Source organism: Bombus affinis, chromosome 6 (genome assembly GCF_024516045.1).
Source record: "Bombus affinis isolate iyBomAffi1 chromosome 6, iyBomAffi1.2, whole genome shotgun sequence".
NCBI lineage: Eukaryota > Metazoa > Arthropoda > Insecta > Hymenoptera > Apidae > Bombus > Bombus affinis.
Window position 1 is genome coordinate 14,489,853 of NC_066349.1, and position 22,758 is coordinate 14,512,610.

The 22,758-nt window shown below is 36.5% G+C and overlaps 2 protein-coding genes across 9 annotated transcripts in view; one reads left to right on the forward strand and one right to left on the reverse strand.

Moving 5' to 3' along the window:
- The window catches only part of LOC126917050 (monocarboxylate transporter 10), a 192,285-nt gene that overhangs the window by 141,608 nt on the left and 27,919 nt on the right, over positions 1-22,758 (forward strand). The gene's annotated exons all lie outside the window — the stretch shown is intronic.
- The window catches only part of LOC126917035 (hemicentin-1), a 644,265-nt gene that overhangs the window by 78,205 nt on the left and 543,302 nt on the right, over positions 1-22,758 (reverse strand). For all 8 annotated transcript variants that reach the window (XM_050723410.1, XM_050723413.1, XM_050723406.1 and 5 more), the window contains 2 exons: positions 9,430-9,614; positions 3,093-3,243 (listed from right to left, as the gene is read on the reverse strand). In XM_050723410.1, the coding sequence (XP_050579367.1) occupies positions 3,093-3,243; positions 9,430-9,614 (336 nt within the window). The remainder of the gene's footprint in view (positions 1-3,092; positions 3,244-9,429; positions 9,615-22,758) is intronic.

Consider the following 22,758-nt stretch of genomic DNA (forward strand, 5'->3'; position numbering starts at 1 on the left):
TTACTAGGCTTACGAAACGTTTTAATATACATATAAAAACATGTAAAAGCGTCGTAGAGAAGTTTCAAGCGCAACGCTAGTTCGTTTTGCTTTTTCCTCTGTGAAATTACGAGACCGCCAGTCGAATGAGCATCGAACGATCTAATTCGATTTAATTGAATCTACGATTATACCCTTTGTGCGAGAGCGAAAAAGCAAATTGGAGATGGTGCGATAAAACAGGAATATATACATGTACAACCGTGACCTGCGAAGTGTAACTTAATTTCAGGCCGACTATATTGGACGTTGATCAAACACCGCGAAAAAGTCTACTTCAGCCGCCATTTCCACCCCCGGAAGAACGGGGGATCATTCTGTGCCTTTATTCCTGCGGATCGGTACAGTTAAATTACAGGCGATTCTTTACGATCCTTTTTGCGAACTAACTGTTCTCCGACCGGTAAAATTTTGTCCTAATCGTGCTTTCGGCGTTTAGTACCTTTCCAGAGACAAACGTACGAGAATAGTAATTTTATCGATGGGTTCGGATGACAATGGGCACGAGGACTGTTTCGACGAGAAACGCGTACGATAGCGATTCTTTCTTTTTCTCTTTCTCAGTTTGCCTGATCTCCTGATCATCTCAATTCAGTTTAATTTCGTTTTAGCTTTTTAACTGACAGACTAATATCAGGCTATGAATTCTTACGCATTTATGCGAAATTTTGAAGATGCAAGGATACATAGAACGCGTGTGTTATGTAAAACTATTGTAAATATCTATTGTAGGATACTACTCGTTTTAATTTTTAGTAGATAAAATAAAATTTTATTGAAGTTCTATTCCTGTTTATTTTCGTTCCGGAAAATATGAACTCATCTAAAAACCCACACTCGTCACTATTCTGTAGCAATATATACTTATTTCATTATGTTTTTTTTTTATGTATTTTACATCTTACTTTTTATATTACACTGTAAACGTACGATGAAAATTAATTTTCATATTGACTTTTGTGTCTCATTGGGTGTTTAATTATTGTCTATTCATATTTTTGGAGATCAATCAATGTTAAGAATGTTTACTGGATTGAACTTAATTTTTATAATTTTTATAGTAAATTTCAGTTACTACGAGCCCTCAAATTCATTGTTTTGTATTTTTGCTATGCTTAGTAAACGTAGGATTCTGGAAACTATGCAAAATTGTTTTGCAGCGGCTACCTTTCCATCCCAGAAATAACGTTTGTTTGTTCAACAACAACAATCCTCTCCTTGGTCTTCCAACTTACTTTTTAGTTGTTTTAATATACACCACAGTTCCACAACTACGTAAGGTTATTTACCACGTTGTATTTCCATTCTAAAATTAACATTCCCTTGCTCAACATTTCTCGAACTTTATTCTCTAGTCGTTTTAATATCATATATGCTCCTCGTCTGTACGTAAAATTACTGCATCTGCATTTTAAAAATGATCTTTGTCTTTTTCCTATTATCCTTAACAACGTTAAATCCAATGTTACTGATTATATTAAACATTTTTTTCAAAATTATTATCGAAAGAGTGTTTATGAGATAATTGTATATATAACTTTTTTCCTTATAATGAATTTATTGGATAAATATTTCAATAATTTTATAACACGTAGAATAATATTGTTCAAAATCGTTCCACGTCACGATAGTTTTGTTAGATAATTCTATACATAATTTCGAAATGAAGAACTTTACGTAGAGCAATATTTTTGACGTTATCCTGTGCTGAAATAATTTTAGTCGATAAATTTTACTAATAATATGCAACTTGAATATGCAAGTTAAAAAATCTCTTCCAATTCCTTTCCAAACAAAATATTCCAATTTTTTCAACTACGTAATTTCTATTATCGAGCATAGCTGGAAGCCATTTCTCCTTGTTCCAAAAGCGCGACGATTCCGGATATAAATACTCGTCCGCGACATGGTGCAAATATCATAAATTCTGGACAAAAGGGAAGATGCATCGTTATCTTGCTCGCAGCTCGTTACTGCAATTTAATTGCGTTCAAAAGGGCGGGGAGCGGGTGAGATTAAACAGCAGGGGAATATTTCGCGACCGAAGACACATTTAGCTTTCTTGCGCAAGGCTTTCTTAACAGCTTGATGAGTCATAAAATATTGAAGTCAAATTTTATTTTGAAAAACTACGCGATCTTATGTATTACTTTTTCTCAAACGGTTGTTTGTCATGCAACGATTAATATCTTTCTTCGGCGATCTATTATGGAAATGTTCCTTTATCAAGAATATTTCATCTGTCTTTTTTTCGTGACAAACGGTGACTATTTTAAGGCGAAAAAGAACCGAAAATAGGGAAACAAGGTTATTAGATTTTAAATATATCGCAGCCCCTTGACTCCAGGTAAGAGGTTCAGAGCTACGTATAATTCGATCATTCCTGTATTCGTTTATTATAATTACATATATCCGGTTTTAATAGTGCACTACGCGTGACCCATATTTTTCCGCTTTAGCCGTTAAAAGACTTAAACGTTTATTGCAATCTATAATCGCCTTTTAATGGCCACTAGCGTGCGTTAACTATTTGTGATTTCATTACTAATGGGGGTGACAGAGTGTCCACCGTTAAGTAATCTCTATCCCTGTTCACAGGCTTGCAATTTAACACGCGTAATTCACACCCATTTGGATATATATATACAGGATTTAGACGTATAAACGAGGACACCCTAAAACGAGAATGCGCGTTAAAACGTTCAAAAGGTAAAATAAGAAACAAATTAACGAAAGATTATATCGCAAACGATCTTAAGACGTTTCAAGTATTACGTTCTCAATTTTCTTCGTGTTCTCAAGAAACACGTAAAAACTTATAGAACACGCGTTAAAAAAAAAAAGAACTTTACACTTTTATACGGTGGCGTATCGCATTCCTTTTATAAATACTTAAACTGTTTCCTCCTTTGAAAGACTCAATAGAGAAAGGCGAAGCATAAAAATCGTCGGACGAGCACTTTATGCGTCCACGACGAGGCAACCAAAGGGGAAGGAGAGTTCGTTATGGCGGTAAGCAGGGACGGATACGTCAAGAATTATGGTTCACTTACATAAAACTTCGATGGTTATCGATTCTATCATCGGTTTCATGTCTTCAGAACGTGTAACTGAGTTCTCAGCGTAACACTTGAACGTTCTTCCGTTGTCGTACACGGACGCCGTAAAAGCCAGAGAACTTGTGGTCTGCAGCGTGCCATCCTTCTGCGAACATAGAACGCGAACAAGATATATTAAGTCGTCGATAGCATCATCTGTTAACGGAAAAGCTGTCGACAGAGAACATATCACTGGATGTTATGCCGTAACTTGCAACTTTACTTTCACTATTCAACAAGATCTTTCGCGAGCCGTAGTGAACAATGCGTCGATCGATTCTTCGAGCCACATTGCCGATACACGTGCGGAAAATCGTATGAAAGAAATGCGACACGATAGGAAATCTATGGGAATAAAATTAAAGCAGTACTCGTTGCTGCACCATCGTACTGATGCAACACAATTTAATTTCACTGATTGCTCGTTGTCTTTGTATACCTATGCGTCGACGTACAATGCACAGATAATCGGATTGTTCATCATTCGATTAGAAATATAAGCAGATTTCATGGGAGAATCTTTATGTTACTTTTTCTTTTCGAAAGTATTTGCTTTGATATTCTTGAAACGATAGAAAATATACTTCGTCTTAAAAATACTTACTATATACGTAGAAGTAAAATAGAAAATTTGTCTTGTAGAGTATTCACGATCTGATAATCGTAAACGTAATTATTGAGATATGTATAATTTTATGTGCTAGACTCGATTAGCTGCGTAGTAGTGATACATGTACGTGAATATGAGTGTGTCGAGGTATGTGTGTGCGTGGCGTCTCGAAAACAAAGTAAATGTAAACTGTTCAGTCAATTAACAGTCTGGTATGGAGGAAGGCGAGACAATGAAAGAGCTGAGACGCGTGCAAATGTGTATCGATGAATATCCTTGAAATTGTTTATCAAATAAATATATAACTATTTTAATATAAATTCTAAGTGTAAACTTAGTGTTCCTATGCCATTATTTCGGCAATTAAGATCCAAAATTATCAACATTAACAAAATATCGTCAATTTCTAACCAGCAAGAAGAATATTTATTAAATTTCAAGTAAATGCCAAAGAATCGATTCTTTCAACCGAAATATGTTGCTCTAAATCAATTTCAGTCACCAGGATCTTAAATATAACCAATTTAATAACCTTCGGCTATTCAAAAATTCAATAATAATATAACTTCGGTTCTCTCTCCTCATTTTTTTACGAACAAGGAAAAACCCGAAAGAAAAGAGGATTAATACCACGTTTATACCTATACCGCCCCACGAATTCATCAGCTTATAAAATTCCACGATCTATCGTAGAACGACAACGTTATTGAATTTTTCTTCCTGGCATCGTCGTTTAATTTAAATAGTGACATCCCCTGCGAGCGCTGAGCAAGGACAACGTCATTGAAAATCCTGCGACCATTTCCCCCGAACGTATTTTTCAGTGTGTTGTTCACGAGTCATCGTGTACATGTGTTCGTTCCTCCGCGAAACGGAACCGTAATAACGAGAAAAATGGCAGAAAGTAAAAATAAGAAAAAGACCTGTCCTCCACGATTGCAGTGTGACGTTCGCAAAATTTCTCTTTGATATTTTGCGCTGGTAATTATTTCGCGAACAATCGTGTTTGCTGTTCCAAGGGAATCGTGAAAACGATGAATATTGGATTTAGTAGAGACTTTTTGCGATAATCCTATATAAATTTTGATACAGTGTCTTTTGCGGGAATAACGAAATCGATAGATTGTTATTGGAAATGTTTGTTTTGCTTGTTTCTGCAAGATTCGATAAATGTCTCGTAACGAGTTCATTCTCAGACAAATGATAATTTTTAATCGATCGTAAGGTGTATTGTATAAATATTGCGGAAATTAAAATTATCATAAAATAAAAATCAGGAAATATTCAAGTTTAAAATAATCGGCCACTAGAAATTGATAAATTTAAATATATTATCATATTAGTATATAAAGTCACTTTATAAAAATTGTTTCCATTTTCTAAGATAAAATTATTTATAACAGAAAATAGTTTATAACAAATCAACTATAATTTTTAACTCGTTCATTTTTATTCATTCTGCAAACTCTTGAACTCTCTTTTGATAAATTAATTTTCCATTGTTAGACTCATTTTGAGAGCATTAAAAGTATACTAATGGCCATTGATTCACCTTATGTACGAGTATTTATCCTAACCGATCGTAATGGAAGGCAGACCGAGCGACCAAGTCTTATCGTTTCTTTGATAACATGTCGGTACGCTGATGTCGTGGAAACGCAAGAACACAAAATAATGAAAACAAAACATGGTGAACTGATACGAATGTTGTTACCTCGTAGAATCAATAATGCAAGTCTTCAAGTGGGTGGCGCCGTGATGTAGGTGCAGGCGCGGTCTAATTCAATTACCAGTTACAGTTAATTAAAACTTACTCCTAGTTTACAACAACGATCAAGAATCTCCCGTTGCAACTGTAACGCTCGTTATAAAGAAGCTTTTTGCTCTCGTTTCTTGAATTCTGACGATTTTTTTAAACGCCAACAGCATCTTAAAAGGTTTCCTCTTTTTAACAGAAGAACTGTTGCCTAAATTACTTAAAGAAGAATATTTCCGAGTCTGGCAACCGATTAATTACGCGAGCAAAATAAAAACAAGGGATAACTAACTAAAATAACAATAACGGCTTTGTATAGAACGAATAAAGCGGAAATATTTAAATGGTCAAACTTTAACAAATATGAAATTCTTTAAAATCTTTAGCTCAGTATATGGAAGCAGAAAAAGATCTGCTATTTTATCGACGTGAAAAGAACGTTTTACTTTTCAACTTGGCAACTAAAAAGAACATAACACGATCTGTATAATGGTTTATCACGTTCTAATTCATGACACGATCTGTCACGTATCTTTCGAACTCATGAATCGCCGAAACTAACATTTCGTATTTCGAATCCATCATTTCTTTTCATAACATCAACGAAACTGTATCTCGATGAACCAACGGGGCCATTTGGTTGCCGATATTCGATGAATGTTCCAGAGAATATAATTAAAAATGTAAAATCTGGATAAAAAAAAAAAGTTATATTACTCGCAATATTATAGAAAGCTCTGTACTCCCCATTTTTTTTATATATATTATTCTATATTATGTTGCTTCTGCGCAATTTTGCACTTTCAAACTTCCTATAAGTGGATAAAAATTAATTATAATATTTTCGATTTCGAAATTCGCATTACCGAAACGCGAAGCAAAATGATTACGTGAAGGTTGAGAAGGAGAAATATCTGCTACTTCTCCGCTGTTCAACGCGTTTATATTCACTGTAAGTTCGAGAAGACGAATTGCTCGCACCTTCTGTTCCATAAATTCGGATAGGTCGAAGACGGGAAGAAGGACGAAACGGATCGAAGCTGTCCAAGCGGATCCGCTTAATCTCGCATACACGTCGCGGCTCGTTTGCATCGGCGAGCATTTGCGGCATGTAATTGCTCGGCCCTATGTAAATTCTGTCTGTTGCCACGTATACCGCCGCCGTGCGACTCGATCGTTACGTCACCGGTGCCATAATCAGCTACTCCGTAAACGATGCTAATTATGATACCACGACGCGACGCGTACGTGGCTACACACGAAACGATGACCGTTAAATATCTAAATCTATATAATTGCGATAACGTAATCCCTAGTTCTCTATTGGGTCAACGATTAACGCTCGTTGGTTTTCAGTTCGAGCTAGATCATCTTCATCGTGCGAATGAAACATAGAGATAAAGTAGCCTTCAAATTCCAACTAAAAATAGCTTACAAATAAATTCCAAATTACAAACTTTCAACAACAATTTGAATCTTACCGTTCTCCTCGGACCGACACGACCCGAAATGAAAATCGTATTTGCCAATTGATGTTATTAAAATATAAATGGTTCGATGTATTTCGATTTTACTGCTTTTCGTGTGCTTCGTATTTTTCGCAAAGAAAGTATTTGAAAATTTGGAAAGAAATTTGGAAGCGGGAATCAATGGGATTACATTTAAGAAGTAATTGTTCGTAATAAGAGTTTCGCGTATACCACAGCCTATTTATTTGAAAAAGAAGAAACGTAAGAAAGCAAATAGAAAATAAAGTGAAGCGAAGAAGGAAAAAGAAAAGGAAAAAGAAAGAGCTGGACGACTAAATAAGGTGATCCGATTTCTTATTCAGCCATCTAAAGTTGAAGCGACTTTATAGCCGCGGATATTGCCATAATGGATTTATGATGGTGGCGAGCCGTACAGATTCTCCTATAGGTACGTGAACGCGTTATTACAGTGACATGCTACACGAAATGACGTATAATGATTTTCCGATGCGACAAGCCTGCAACATCGTATTCATCTGTGAAATTACTTTTTCATACGCGTCAAGCGATACCTGATTTTGTATCGTCGTACGCTCGTATGAATAATCGTCAGCCGATTACCTGAAATTTCACGCGTCCAACTTAAAATGAAAGTTGTATGATTTTAGTGCTATACAAGATTTACAAGCTGCCAATGGTTTACATTCTAGTGGTCATAGGTGTAGGATCGTTTGACTTAATGACGCTATGTGACGAGAACAATAATGAAGTTAAACCGATCGAATTTGCTACAATGAACCAGTGGCCGTGGTGAAAATGATGTTTGTGTCATGATATCAAGTTACTCTGATGTATTAGTGATTGATCGATTAAATAACTCTATCGCGTGAAAGACCAGTTTCAACGCAAATATCACGTACGTGGATTATCTGTCTAGTATTTTGCTTTTGATCCTATTGCGTCGAGTGTTTCAAACGTCACAAAATAGTGCGAAGGTATTTACTCCTGAAATTCGATATTTTTGATTAGTTCGCACACAAATTTTACACGATTCGATTAAATTACATAGAAGCCGATTGATCGAGTTCGTTTAAGATTAAGTATTTGATGATTGAAAAGTTACATACAAATTACGTATTGTAATAATAAAAACTGCAAATTTATATCTTTCACAGTACGATTAAAGAAATGGAATCTACGTAAATAATTGTTACACACCATAAATGACACAATGAGTACTTTGCTTTTAAAATACCTTTTATATTTTTGAGTATTAGTTTAAATATCTCATAAATGTATAAGTACTCGTACAAGGTCTACTTTCATTTGTAAATCAAGAACTCTTCCACTTCCAGAGATGTCATGGTGAAGTGAAGTTATACTTTGCATATAAAGCGTGGTGTTTCCAATTTTCCACGGAGTAATGAAAATCTCGATCAGAAAATAAAGGGAATATGCCTCGGCGAACGACTGGAGCCTCGCGTCTAATCGAATTAATTCGAGTCGAACGGTTTGAAGGAATCGCGGGTTGAAATTCGCGCGAAATATACTGCATTTGAATAACTGCTTTCTCGCTTCAGGTAGCACCAACTGTGAATTCTGTTTATTCGTTGGCCGAAGTAGTTTATTGCTCGTGAACTCGTTGCAAGAGACATCAAGTCGGCTTACATAGCTGGTACGGCACTTTGTTACTTAAAATATGCGCCCGAGCTGACGTCCAGACGCGTTAACGCGACTTCGCCAATCGTCCTTTCGATAAAAGAGAAAACTTCGTAGAAGAAACGCCATTAAGAAATTTTAGCTATGAAATAGTAATGTAATTCAAAGCTGATTTACGCGATGTGATTTAGCGAATAGGATCGACTCCTTTTTAGGACGGTGTTTACGATAGGAAATATAATATAAGGTAATGTGAAATTGAAAATTTCTTTGATATTTTTGCTAAAAAGTATATTAACTTCAATAAAGAAGTTTTTAGTCGTTGAAAGATACATTTACTTTTAGAATATTAAAGTTTGTTAATATTAAAGAATATTAAATTATGTCAAAATTATTACGATGCACAACATTTTTTAAATATTCGAAATCCAAGGAAAAGATTATTCTTCATTTTCTAATAACTTTCAATTATATGCTAATAATTTCAATGTTTATCAATTCTATAATCATTAATCTATGTTAAATAATCTCAGCAACGGTAAAAGTAAAATGTATTACGTTTGTGAGTTCATCGCGGATTATCGAGCAATTTTATCTGGAATTTATGTCAGCTTCTATCTATTATTCTATGTCTCTTCGTTGCTTTCTATTTGATGATAACGACTGAATTACGTCTTCCAGAATAACAGTGCGGTTTCTTTGAAAGATTTGTATCTTGCACGTAAGCAAAACAAGGAATTAACAAAGGGGAATAGTTGCATCGCATAGTTGCATGTAAGTTTTCAAGTCGGTACTCACATTCTCCTTGACCTTCGCCTCCTGTATCTGAATTCTGTCGTTACTTTCGTTCAGAACCTCGGTACCATTTTGCCAGGTGATGTTCGCGGCCGGCCTGGCCGCTAGCACAGTACATTCGAGCATAACTCTCGTCCCTTGCACCACGTGGCCCACCACCCCGTTCAAATCCATCTTCAGTGGCCGGACTGGAAAAGATTTTGTTGAGATATTTAAGAGTTTGCGGGAAGATAAAGGGAAGAAGATAGAGGAAAATGCGTTCTTAGCGTGTAAGAATATCCAAGAGTAATCGAAGATATTTAAAATTTTAGGAACATTAAAGTTTAAGAAAAATTGATTTAATTAATGTTTAAACCTTAACATTTTCGTACAGTCGAACATTCAAGTTTTCGAATCTTCAAATATCAGAATATAGAAATTTTCACATTTTTACATCTCTTTGCTTCCAAGTTTTCAAATTTCGATACACCAAAACATTGAAATTTTCGAATTTTTATATTTTCAAACTGCCTTCTTTACGAATCTTCAAATGTTCGTATATCTGTGCCTTGCTACTTTTAATATCATATTCGTTTTCCTTTAATATTCAGGTTCGCGCGTCTTTTTACACATAAATTTTCACGAACCCCTGAAACTACCCCAAGAGAATCTTACTTGCTATCAAATCAACGTATCATTCGACCCACAAACTTTCATAAACTTGCCTGAAGGAAACCTTAATATAGACAAAAAGAAAAGCAAATTCGTTTGAAAATAAACGATGATCCCCGGCAAGGAACGTGTTATTCAGAAAATCCAATTATCGTGTTACGTCAACTTGACGGTACATCTCTTTGCTTCCAAGTTTTCAAATTTCGATACACCAAAACATTGAAATTTTCGAATTTTTATATTTTCAAACTGCCTTCTTTACGAATCTTCAAATGTTCGTATATCTGTGCCTTGCTACTTTTAATATTATATTCGTTTTCCTTTAATATTCAGGTTCGCGCGTCTTTTTACACATAAATTTTCACGAACCCCTGAAACTACCCCAAGAGAACCTTACTTACTATCAAATCAACGTATCATTCGACTCACAAACTTTCATAAACTTGCCTGAAGGAAACCTTAATATAGACAAAAAGAGAAGCAAATTCGTTTGAAAATAAACGATGATCCCCGGCAAGGAACGTGTTATTCAGAAAATCCAATTATCGTGTTACGTCAACTTGGCGGTAATACACCTTTACCTCTCGCCCTTTTTCATATAACGCGAACTCGTGGCCGCAACTGATTCATGACACGTTCTCTATGCTTGTTAGGTGTCAGTGTACGCAGCAACACGTGTACACATGTACACAGAGAAATACAGTGTCAGGCTGAGCTGTCTAGTATAGACGATCTAATGCAATATCCAAGCTGAGCCGCTATCTGCATCTTGTATCTTCTATAAGAATAATATAAAGGTGGTGCAAGCTGCAAGGTGAGACAGCTGTAAGGCACGAAAAGGTGGGGTAAGATTGAGAAGCTGGGGGGTTGAATAAAGAGGAAAACTCGATGGGTGGACGAGGAGTGTTGGAAAATCAGAAAGTCAAGTTGCATGAAGAAATTCGAAGGAATTTCTATCTGAGATTTTCTTTCTTCGCGCCAGACTTTATTCTTCCCGTCAAACTTTTGAGAAGCGCCTTTTTGAAAAGTATTAGTGATATGAGTTGAATTCCTTAGCTGAATTATTATCGTTGATTTCCTTGTTTCTTACTTATAGTCAGTTCGAAAGGGTTGTCATGTACGGAAACGAACATTTTCCAACGAGTCTTCGTATTCTGCATAAACCGTTGAAACTTTTTCTACGAAATATTAGTTTCGGTCACGAATTTCATTGGATAATTTTGTGTTATAGGACTGAAAGATTTGGATGGTGAGAATTTCATTTCGTAACAAAATACTGGATCGCTGCAAAGGACCGGACAACAGTGTTATTTTTGCGAATTTCCATCCGTTCTCTCATTCTCAAATTTACATTTTCTACTCCAGGAACAGGTTCAACCAGATGTTCTCTCTGAAATTTCCTCGGTGCTGGCTGTGCTTACAACGTTCACCAAAATTCCTCTCCGATGCATTAGCCATTCTTAAGAGCACTCGCCTCGACACATAGACTAAAATATTCACTCACCGTCATCATTCGACTCAATTTGCAAGTCTCTATGCATTTCTTCCATCTTTATAAACAATTTGGAATTTTAAAACGTATCAGTGATTGTATGACGCGAGCAAAGAATCAATTCTTAAAGATACAAAGTATTGCAAATGTTCATTAAAGTGCCAGCAGAAAGCAATTACATTAATTCGATCGAAGATGAGATTAAAACGAAAATTAAACGCAAAATCAATCCTTCGGTTTCCCATAAATGTATAAAAATCCTAAATCTAGTGATAAGCAATATTAGAAGCTCTACTCGATTGCAAACTTTATTATCATCGAAAAATTTCGAACTTAATTGTATTATACGATAATATTGCACATGGTTACTAAAAAAATCCAACGTTTTATCGATATGGAACATTGAAAAAACAGTTTTGAATGTATGAATGGAGGTTGTTCTAGCTAACAGAACTGTCCAAAGATACCCAATATCAGGATAGGGCGACATACTGGATAATTGGAGAAACCGAAGTCTGCGACAGACGGCTGTTCAATAAACGAATCAATCGACGTACGACCACGTTTTATTTCCACCTACGATACCAGTTACGTTTTCGTTACGTTTTTGCCTTCTTTCACTCTTTCCTTTCTCCCCCGTTGCGTTGGCTCGATTAAACGGTCTGCCGCTTTTCTGTTTGCATTTTATTCGGCCCTCTGATTTGACAGCGTCCCGTACCACGAAACTTCAATCGAGCAATTTCTGCTTGTAATTCCCTCAAAGCGGATACGTTTTTATAACTGTGCCGGAATTATACGCGCATTTGAAACGGTCGACAAGGGATTGGCAGGTTCGAGAAATTTTCTTCCCCGGGATTATTGCCGATATTGTCGCGTTTATAGACACGTACGCCTTTTCTTTCGCCTTTGATGATAAATTCAGGACCAGCTTTTGTACATTTTTTGTTTTACAAAGTTTCATTCAACTTGATACGTTTGTTCGAAGCTGTCAAGTCTTATGACCGATATTTCACGCATTTCTACTTGTCCCATTTTTAATTGTGAATTTATTTCGTTAATTTATTATCAAATAAATTGCGAATCTATTTATTTACCAGAGGTAAATTTTCATTAGAGTATTCGATTTGTTATAGCTTTCATAGATATTACATATCATTTAAATTAACTAGAACAATTAATTTGCTATACCTCCATCAAAAGCTGGAAACTATGAAAACTGATCAAGTCGATTACCACATTTATAGAACACACGAAATACAGTTACGACTTTCAAGAGTTAATTTAACCGACAAATATAATAGGTATAAGTGAACGGGAAATATATTCAAAATTCAACGCAATAATTTATTACGTTTCACCTGAAATTAACGTACACGTGGGAAAGATATCTACGAGGCTTAGACATCATCGTAATTAACGTTTCCAATTATCCATCCCTCAAAGCCAGCCACGCGAGGTAAGACGAGTAATGGTAAGCAAAAGACGGGAGTATATGGCAGCATAGCGTTCGGTGAGAGGATTTCCGCGTAAATTTCGCCAGTACGGCTCACGTTCGCGCGAGTTGTAAAATTTCTAAGTGGCTGAGCAGCGTTTACTCTGTTATCGCTAGATAAATCGTAAAATTACGCTGTGAGGATTTTCGAAAAAGCCGTAAAAATATAGTAGGCGGGCGAGCGCGAAAACGTTCGTTTCGTAGTGTTAGGCCCACGGCAAACGGAGAGAAGAAGTTGTAGATGGGAAGAGCTCGACTTTTGTCATCCGGCGGCCGTCTGTGTAATTGAACTGCGGCCGAAAACGTGTGGCAATTTGCGGATCACGTTGCATCCAGTCCCTGTAAACGTTGCGATCCAGGTAATAAAAGGCTTTCGATGGAGATAAGCCTGAAATCCGCTGGAAATTCCTCATCGTTTCCAATTCTGCCTGGATATCGAGTTGAAACAAAGAAAAAGAGAGATTCTTTCGTCGTAAAAATTATTGACTATTCGTTAACTATTCGTGTGAAGAGTAAACGAAGAAGGAAAACACGAGGAGACGCGACAAGTTCGTTCTTCTTCGTTTTCATAAAAAGATATTTGTCTTTCGATTTTATGTTAATAACATCTTTCTTATCGCGATATAAAAATTCGACGATTGCAACACGATTCAATAATATTTTTCAAACGAAGAAATGTATGAATTGGCTAATTATCGGGGTCTTGCAATACTACGTATCGAAACGATATAATGATGTAACAGTAATGCTTTGTGTATCTGTTATTAAGGCTAATCCAATTATCAAGTAACAAACAAGCTACGATAATCTCATCTTGTCTCCCTATTGTTAACTACTACTTCGCTTTACCCCTGGCAGAAGATTGATGCCATGCAATCTTGCATGTCTAGCAATTTAATTTTAATGAAGTTTCTGATCACGTAAAGGAACGTAAACGAACGCAAGGTAAATATGAGCTGGAAAGTTTACATATGAAGATGAAGAAATATTTCTCTTTTGTTATAGTAACATACTAAACCAGACAAATAAATATTCTTCTTTAATAGACTTATATTTTGATAATTGGACCAACTTCCTTAGATAAGAGCCTTTGGAAAGAATTAAAAATGAACTCTAACGTGTAATTTGTCAGGCACTTTGAAAACTGGATATTTGAATTAATCTCGTTAATAACTTTAAACTATATTAAAAATACTTAAGTTCAACAACATTATTAAAACTTTATCGTAATACTGTCTATCGTAACGCTCTTTTATTATAACACTTAATCTGGAGGATCCGAAGAAAATTACTTTGATTAAGTGTATGATAATTCAAGAACCTACACAGATCTTTATTTAGTCATTTTTATTATAAAGTAGATATTATGAGAACAACGAAATAACTAAAATATAAATGCAATGAAAGGTATTCAATTTGTACCAAAAATATCGATAGATGTCTATATAGATTTATAGCCGATAAAGTACGTGCTAAGATAAAGTTTTATTTGAAAAAAATAATTAAAACACTCAAACATCATCACTTAATATCGTAAACAAACTGCTACATAAGAACAGTCTAGTTAATAAATCTCAATTAATATCATCGATTAATTATGACATAAAAATGGTTCAACTAATAAATTTAATTTATCCATTTCTTCTCCAAGAATCCGTCTGTTTCGGTAATCACCGAAACGGTTACCGAAACGAACTATTTCTTAGTCCATTCGTCCTTTCTTCCTCGCAGGGCGCCGCGAGCTTAATTTCCGGGCAGCAGCCGTCGAGATACTTAGTCCAGGTACTCGGCATCGCTTCCTGTACCGCTGAAGAAACATTAAAAAGTTCACGTGCAAGTATCCTTCGACACAGGTCTCCTTTCCTCTCTCCGCGAACTTTCTCTCCTTACCTTGCCCATTCTCTTCCCCCCCTTTTTCCTCTTCGTCCTTTATCCTCGTTTCTCTATCTCAGTGCGCTCTTCAGCGAGGGAAATACGGGGAAGTAAGTTTCCCGAGGCGGTTACAGGGGAGATAATTCTCGAGCGAGACCAGCGAACGGGCAATCAGCGAAACGACGCGCGGCAAGAACGTGAAAAGAAAGACCGGTCGATCCGGAATAGAGAGCGAACAGGGAATCTAATATCGAGGATTGCATTTGCCTTGAACCGCGTCCTCCACTTTTCCTCTTTCACCCCCTTCTCTTTTCCTTTTTACCTTTTCCTTTCGCCTCGCCCCACTCCGTTCCTCTTCTGCCACTTCTTTCGACAAACGCCGTTGCACGAGGAAAGCGGAAGAAAAAAATGACAAAGATCCGTTTCCCCTCTAGCTCTTTCCCTTCTCTTATATTTAACGAGCTGCGCCGCTCCGACGGTTTTACAGAAAGCAACTCTCCTCGCGGAACATTCACACTCGTATACAAAGAGGTGTGCGTATACGTAGAATCGAGAAAACGGTTTATCGACTTTGGCTCGAGCGGTTTCGAAGAATAATAGAGAAATTTCTCCGCGGGAGGTAATACGATTTGCCCGGGACAATGGAGAAAAGCGAAAGTGATTTTCATAAAAAGGGAGAGTTAAACGAGGGTTGAAAGACAATTCTTCATGATTGTTGAGTTACTCTTTTCGAGCTGTTCTTTTCCTCGATTTTGCCAGTCAGATCGGTGGATTGTGATGCTGGTTTTTGTAAGTGGATCCCGATAATCGGTCGAATCTATCGGCTTTTTTAATCGACTTGTGGCTTTGCCGGCGTGTTTATAGAATTCTTTGATATTTTTTATATAATAATTCTATGATACAGAAAGTTTGTCCCTCAAGATGGATATTCGAAACTTTCGTTAGTATTTTATCCACGCGAAAAGGAAAGGAATATTTTATGCTCTAATTACAGCAGCATTAATTAATTCAAAACGAATATTTAATTACTGGATGTTTACTGGCAGATCGAGAGAAGATTGCTAAATTAAATAACATAACGTAATAAATATCCAAAATATCCAAAACGAAACGCTCGTTCTAATATTTAGAAGATGGAGCACATTTGTATTTGCGAATTTTACGTAAACATTTATAATGTACTCATTACACGTTCTCACATTTACAAGATGAAAACGCGTTCCTGTTTATGAATTTTATAGAAACCTCCACGATCTACTTATCGTTTATTCCTTCCTCTTCCAAGCCCTAAATCTATGCTCAGCAACAAGATTTTCCTCGCACCATCTCCTAATCGTCATTTATGATTCTCTTACACCGACCGTCAAAAACCACTTCTCCCTCAACTGACTATATTAACACCCCTAAACTCGGTGACTATACTGAACCACTCGAGCGTGGACAGATTTCTGCCTCTCCCTATCAAACTTTCTCCCTCTCTCTCCCCCCCCTCTCTCTCTCTCTTGTCCCCTCGATCGATCATTTCCTCCTCCCTCGACCATTGTTTGCTCCCCAATCAATTATCCTCGGCGATTTTTTTTTTTGCTTTGGGGGCGAGAACGCGGTGGAAAATTTTTCCAACGATCGCGGCACCAGGCATCTGGGAGAGTTGGCAGACTGGCAAGCGGTTTCGTACCAGAGTTTTCCAAGTCCTGGGATGCGATTTCCGGCTCTTGTTTGCCCCTAAGAGGCGGCGTGTCTGCAAACTCCGCACTCTCTCATTCTCCTTCCGTGCAGGTGTGTGTCTTTCGAGCCGGCCTTCTCCGGAACCTGACTTCACCAGCTGTGCCGGCAGCTGAGACTTTCGCAGATACGTCGCTCGCGACCACTTGCAACGATTCGACTTTAAATCCACGGCAAGTCGTTAAAAGCGGCTTACTTAATCGATTTATTCGCACCACACCCATCCCCATTCCGTGGCCTTTCCTCTCGATATTGGAAAAGAGGCAAGTTTAGAGGTGAGAACCCATCCGCTCGGTTGAACAGAGTCTTCATCGGCTCCGAGGATCGCGGACACTCGGACCGATTGTTTTACGCTTCTGGATTCATTTACTTCGTCCGAGACAGAGATCTCTTTTCTCATCCTAAAAGTACGAGCTGTGAATTTGTTGTATCTCTGATGATTATATTACACGTTGTTCGCTACGTCGTACGCTGATGTGTGAGCCGTTCACACGGCAAAGTGGTCAAGTCCACTTCTCGAAATTTTAATGCCAAAGAACTTGAGCGGTCCTTATCGTGTACAATTTCACCGATTTTCTCTACGTTTTGTTTTGTACAGTTAATCGATTTGGCGAGTAAGCCGCTCATATATAGTGTATAGTATATTTATATACCGGTTGGATGGTTGCCCGATTCGCCAGATACGCGTTTAGTAGAACTTTAGTGGAAAATGTAAAGTATGGCTTTAACGTGAGGGATGGATTCGCGAATCGTTAATAGCGAGTGGAAATGGAGAGTTTTGATATTTTTTAGGTTACGTATCTTTTGGTTAAATAATGCCATTTGAATATAGACGAGATTTTAAGAACAACTAGCGCTCAGCTTTCTTATTATGTCTATGATTGTATGGTAACGTAGATGCGCAGAATGTGCCGTATAACGTAGATAGAATGAAGTGAAAATTGAAAAGAATATCTAGATTCTTCTGTTATTTTTGTTCTTCTGATAGTTTATCAAATTTATAAATTTCTATTTATTCGGTGAAATTTATCAATTTTTACTCATTTAGTTATAATATTTTAATACACCTTTTTTCTCCGTGCAAATCTCTGTTCTCCAAACAAACGAAGATCACTCGTTAATCTATTCGTTGGTTATTCTAAAAATTCTTCGTTAAAAATAAGGAAAGAAAGAATTCATTATTATATAGAGTTAACCATAATTAGCGACCGAAGACTCACTGGAAACATCACAAAAACAACGGTGGTTGTCGATGCGTCTGATAATGACGATGCACGGGCCATTTCATTGAATTTCAGATAAAAATGATGATTATTCGTGCGCGATTAAAGCTGTTGGTAGTCGATTCGTCTGGCACGCTGCTTAGTAATCTTGAGTAATTTATGAACAATCGCTGACTATATAAACACGACCACCATTGCCAGTTGTATGAAAACTAGCGCGTCGTTTGCATGGAAACAACGTGTCACGATGCGGCCGGGCATGTTTCGCGAATACCAGTTACGTTTATCGAGAGCCTGTTAAATTCATAATAACCAGATTCACCTGGAACTATTTCGAGCGTTCTCATCGATAGAAATCCTGCGACGTTACCAACGGGATACAATTTTTTCCCCGTGAAAGGCGAAACAAAAAAGCAGCTGGTGTTGCTCGTTTCGTCGGTTAAAACAGCCGCAAACTTTGTTGCATCCTATCAATAAACCGCGCAGGTTGAAAGTTTGGACATGGAAAGCTCGACGAACGCTAATTTTTATGGCTCGTTTTTGGGATCGTGAATAAAACGAAATATCATGTCGTTCAATAGAATTTTTGATGGAACTGTTGCGCTGTATTTGTTAGTCTCTAGAGTGATACGAGATCAGGAAATTCTGTAGTTCGAGATTCGAATATAGGGCATACTCAGCCACCAAGTATGCGCATCGAATCTTCTATTTTCGTTTCGTTCTGTAAAGTGTCGTTTTGATTTTCAGTCGTTAGATTTGCAAAGATGGAATTAACCAATTTACGTTGACGTCTCATGGAAATTGGGAAGCAGATATTTTAGAAGATTCGTAGTGCGTAGATTAGATTTAGCAATGAAATTAGCCATCTTCGATCGATACACGTATCATGAATTTTATAATATAATTACTTTTCGTTTCGCTTGAATTCTACTTACACCAGTCTCCGTTCGACATCGGTTAATCTTACTTAGTCAATTCCTACTTACTCAAGATGGTTTCCAATCAAGTTCACTTCATCACAGTCAACTTCCTGCAAACTCACAAACCAAGTTTGAGCTCCCATCGACTGCAAGAAGTACTATCTTCGAAACAAGTTTCATTGTACAATTTGAATACGACCACCGTTATGTATATGTAAATGTATGTATACATTTGCACATAGTGACGAAAGACAAGTTGGCGAAGAATAAATTTAATTACTTAAGTATATGGTGAACTGAATATTTTCAACTTGTATCTACTATTTTTTAAATAATTGTTTTAACTGTTAAAATCATTCTCTTCTCGTAACGAATAATAATAAACAGATGTAAAAGACTTTATCGAAGATCCTTAGATCCTAAAAATGATTAATTAAATCGTAGATGAATTGGATCGTGTTATTAATAAACAGTTAAATAGCTCACAAATTTCTATATGAAACATCCTGTTTCGTTGTAAAACACAAGCTAATATATTTTATACGAAAAAATAATATTATCGTGTCCAAATTCTTCAATTTACATTTATTAAATCTTGCAATGAAGGTAATCGATAATTTCATGTGACATTCGGTCAATTTCAATACGTATTAATAGTAGTCTTTTGTATTGCAAGCTTCGATTACAAACAGCATCGATTATACGTTCGTAAACGCGATAGTATAAAAGTTAATTTTAAACACATAATTACGGATGAAAATGAAGAGAATCATAGTAAAAAAGAACAGCGGTTTATGTAACGCGAAGGCTTGCAGAAATGTTAAATTATGCGTACGCCGGTTTTGTTAATTAAATTCGAAATAATCTAAATATTACATCGTTAATTACACACATCATGCAATTTAATCGGAAACGATTATTAAACGGAATCAAGCATCCCTTTTACAACGAGTCACCTGCTGCAAAATTATTCCTTCATTAACGAATAAAATAAATAATCATTAACGCGATTATACCGAATTCGCTGTCGGCATAGTTCGACAATCGTACGATACTAATACACAATCTGTAAATTTAATATCTACCGATTTAATATCGAGCTTTCATTTAAATCTGTTTATGTTTCGCCGATTATTCCGTTAAAAATACGTAATACGACAAACGTAATTTCAATTATATTTCATTAATTCCTGACTTGAAAGTGTACAAATTATGTAAATTAATTAGTGTTAAAAAAAGTAGGATTTACATATCTAAATATCCTCATTTCCAGCAAATCCCATTGGAATGATAAATTCGTTAGCAGCGGATACAACAACGGTACAAGACAGACAACTATGCTGGCGTGTCAAAGACAAGTGAAACACGTTCGTCTCGTGACAATTTGTGATTTCCCTGAGTATTGGATACTTCGCGCCAAAGTTTCTCGTCCCTTCGTCCGTTCTTTCTTTCGGGATAATCCCATGACACTGTGTAAAGGGAAAATTGATTTGCCCGGTACACGACAAACTCTCCGGTTTTCCCGACTCAAAGTTCCGATTTATTCGCCTTCAAGACAAGCTTTGCGTCTGTCTCGCGTTTGCACAGGAACGAGCGTCGGCACGGAGTTCGTATGCGCCCGCCTATTCGAACACCATAATTATTCCTGTCAAATTATTTACTCGTTAAACCTATGTGGAACCTATCCGCGTTGGTAAGTTACACAGAATGTGACGTTTAGAATCGTAATTGGCTGGATCCAGATTTTCCTTGATATTCGTCTGTTCTTCCTAGACATTCTAGGATTTCGATAATTAGGGATTTTCCTTTCTATCGTGCATAATGGCCTTCGTTTAAATATCCTTTTGCCTTGTCAGTTTAATAAAGTACATAATATTAGTATTTATATCGTAAAAAGGAATTTTATATATAGAAGATTTCAAAACTATCCATCTGTATTATAGATTGAAAAAAAATTAATTCTACGTCAAAATCATGGGAGAAAAACGTAACAAGTCGCATATTTTATGCTCTACATAGCTGACCTGTTAAACAAATAATTATTTAACCAAATTCGATTTCTTCACTTGCGTTAAATGTGAAACTATGAATTTACATAAAATTTCAGAATCTACTACATGTTACAGTGGTGCTATTAAAATCTATAGTAATTATTATTCAAATTTTATCATCTACAAGGTGCAAATTTTCTCCCAAGACCGTGTTATCGTGCTACGAACAGGTAACAATAAAATACTGGAAACGTCAACAGAATTCCCCAAGAAACTGTCCTAATACTATCATAAATCAAAATTTTCTTTCCCCCTCGATAACGTTATTCGAGGCTGACGAGAAAACGATAGGACGTGAAAGCTGTTGGAGTACCAAGGCGAAACGAGGGCTGTAAGAGAGGGAAACGAGCCTCCCGGAACTTTAACTCTTAATCTAGTCGTCGTTATGGACGGTTTTGTGTTTCTCTCCGTCGTTCCACGGCCGGATATAACTCCGGAAAGTTCGCGCGGACATGGAAGGTTCGGCGGAAAAGTTTTTGGATCAGGAGGACTGCTAACTCGGTGTGTTCGTTCCGCAATAGCTGGCGGCACGATTTGTTTCGCGGCGAGGCACGCGAGAAACGTGTATCAGTGCCGCGATAAATTATTCTAATCTACGGTGCCGTCGCCGATTCTTCATTCTTTAATCTCGTGGCCGTGTTCGATCGTATCTACCTGTGATTTTCGAGGCGGCAAGGCAATTTTCGAACGATCGCCTCGATTTTACTTATTCAGCGCGTCGCAATTGCAGCCGGAGCTCCCTCTGAACACGTGGCAAGAATTTTATAATCGTTATTCGTTCTATAGAATATTATAGCGGTTCGAGGACATTTTTAGAATCGTATTTCCGCCTGTGAGAAGAATTTTCGGATATTATGGACTCGGTGTAAAGGAAATCTCATTTTCTCGGATGAAACATTAATCAATCAGAAGATTCTGTACGAAATATCATGCATATTACAAATATTGCTAGATATTATTAGATATACAGATTATTAAATTATTAGATATTACTAGAGGTACAAATATACTGGATGCTACAAAACGTGTGAAAGATATGTATCGGGTTGATTGTAGATAAAAGAAAAGAAAAAAAAAAAAAATGACAAAATTTCATGTACATAAAATGTACAAAAAAGTGTCGTTTAGATCATTATTTTTTCAAATTATAAACGACAGTATTCTGTGCTAGAAATATACTTGTACCGACGAACCATCCTCGCTAATTCACTCGCAATTCATCTTTTTCCTTCTAACAGTCGAGATCTTGTCTGTATTCTATCCCTATTTCATTGAATTCGCGGATTTTTGTCTGATTTGCTATAGAAAATACAAAACTTCTACGATATAGTACTCGTAAATTTCTATGATTAATGAAAATTAGCTAATACGTATTATAAATAATTGATTAACGCTTAAGTCGATATCGTTAGTTACCAGAGGATATAAATTCCATTTGATAATGTAATATATAGTAGTATTTCGTTTATATTAGCATCGACAATTATTCTAAATCACAGTGCTACTATATATTGGGTAATCCTAGTCAGTAGTTATATACGAACCGATATAGATCAGACGTTCCTCGCCATTGCTACAGTGATCCATACTTAATATTAACCCTACAGCGTTGTATAGTAGGTACTAGGTACGATACACTGTGTTGTCTCAATGGTATCTTCTATTTTCCCTGGATTCAAGATATATATCTTTGATGCAAACTTACGACGCCGTTAGTGCGATGATTGTGATGAAACAGCGTGATAAAGGAATTACGATTTACGAAACTATCATCTTTCTGAAATTATTATCACATATAGTTGAGGAAGATATTATTATCGAAGGAATGGATTAGGAGATTGAAATAGAACTGTACGTAACGAATGAAGCAGCCGCTCTATTATCGTATTTGTCACCTTAGTTTACATAA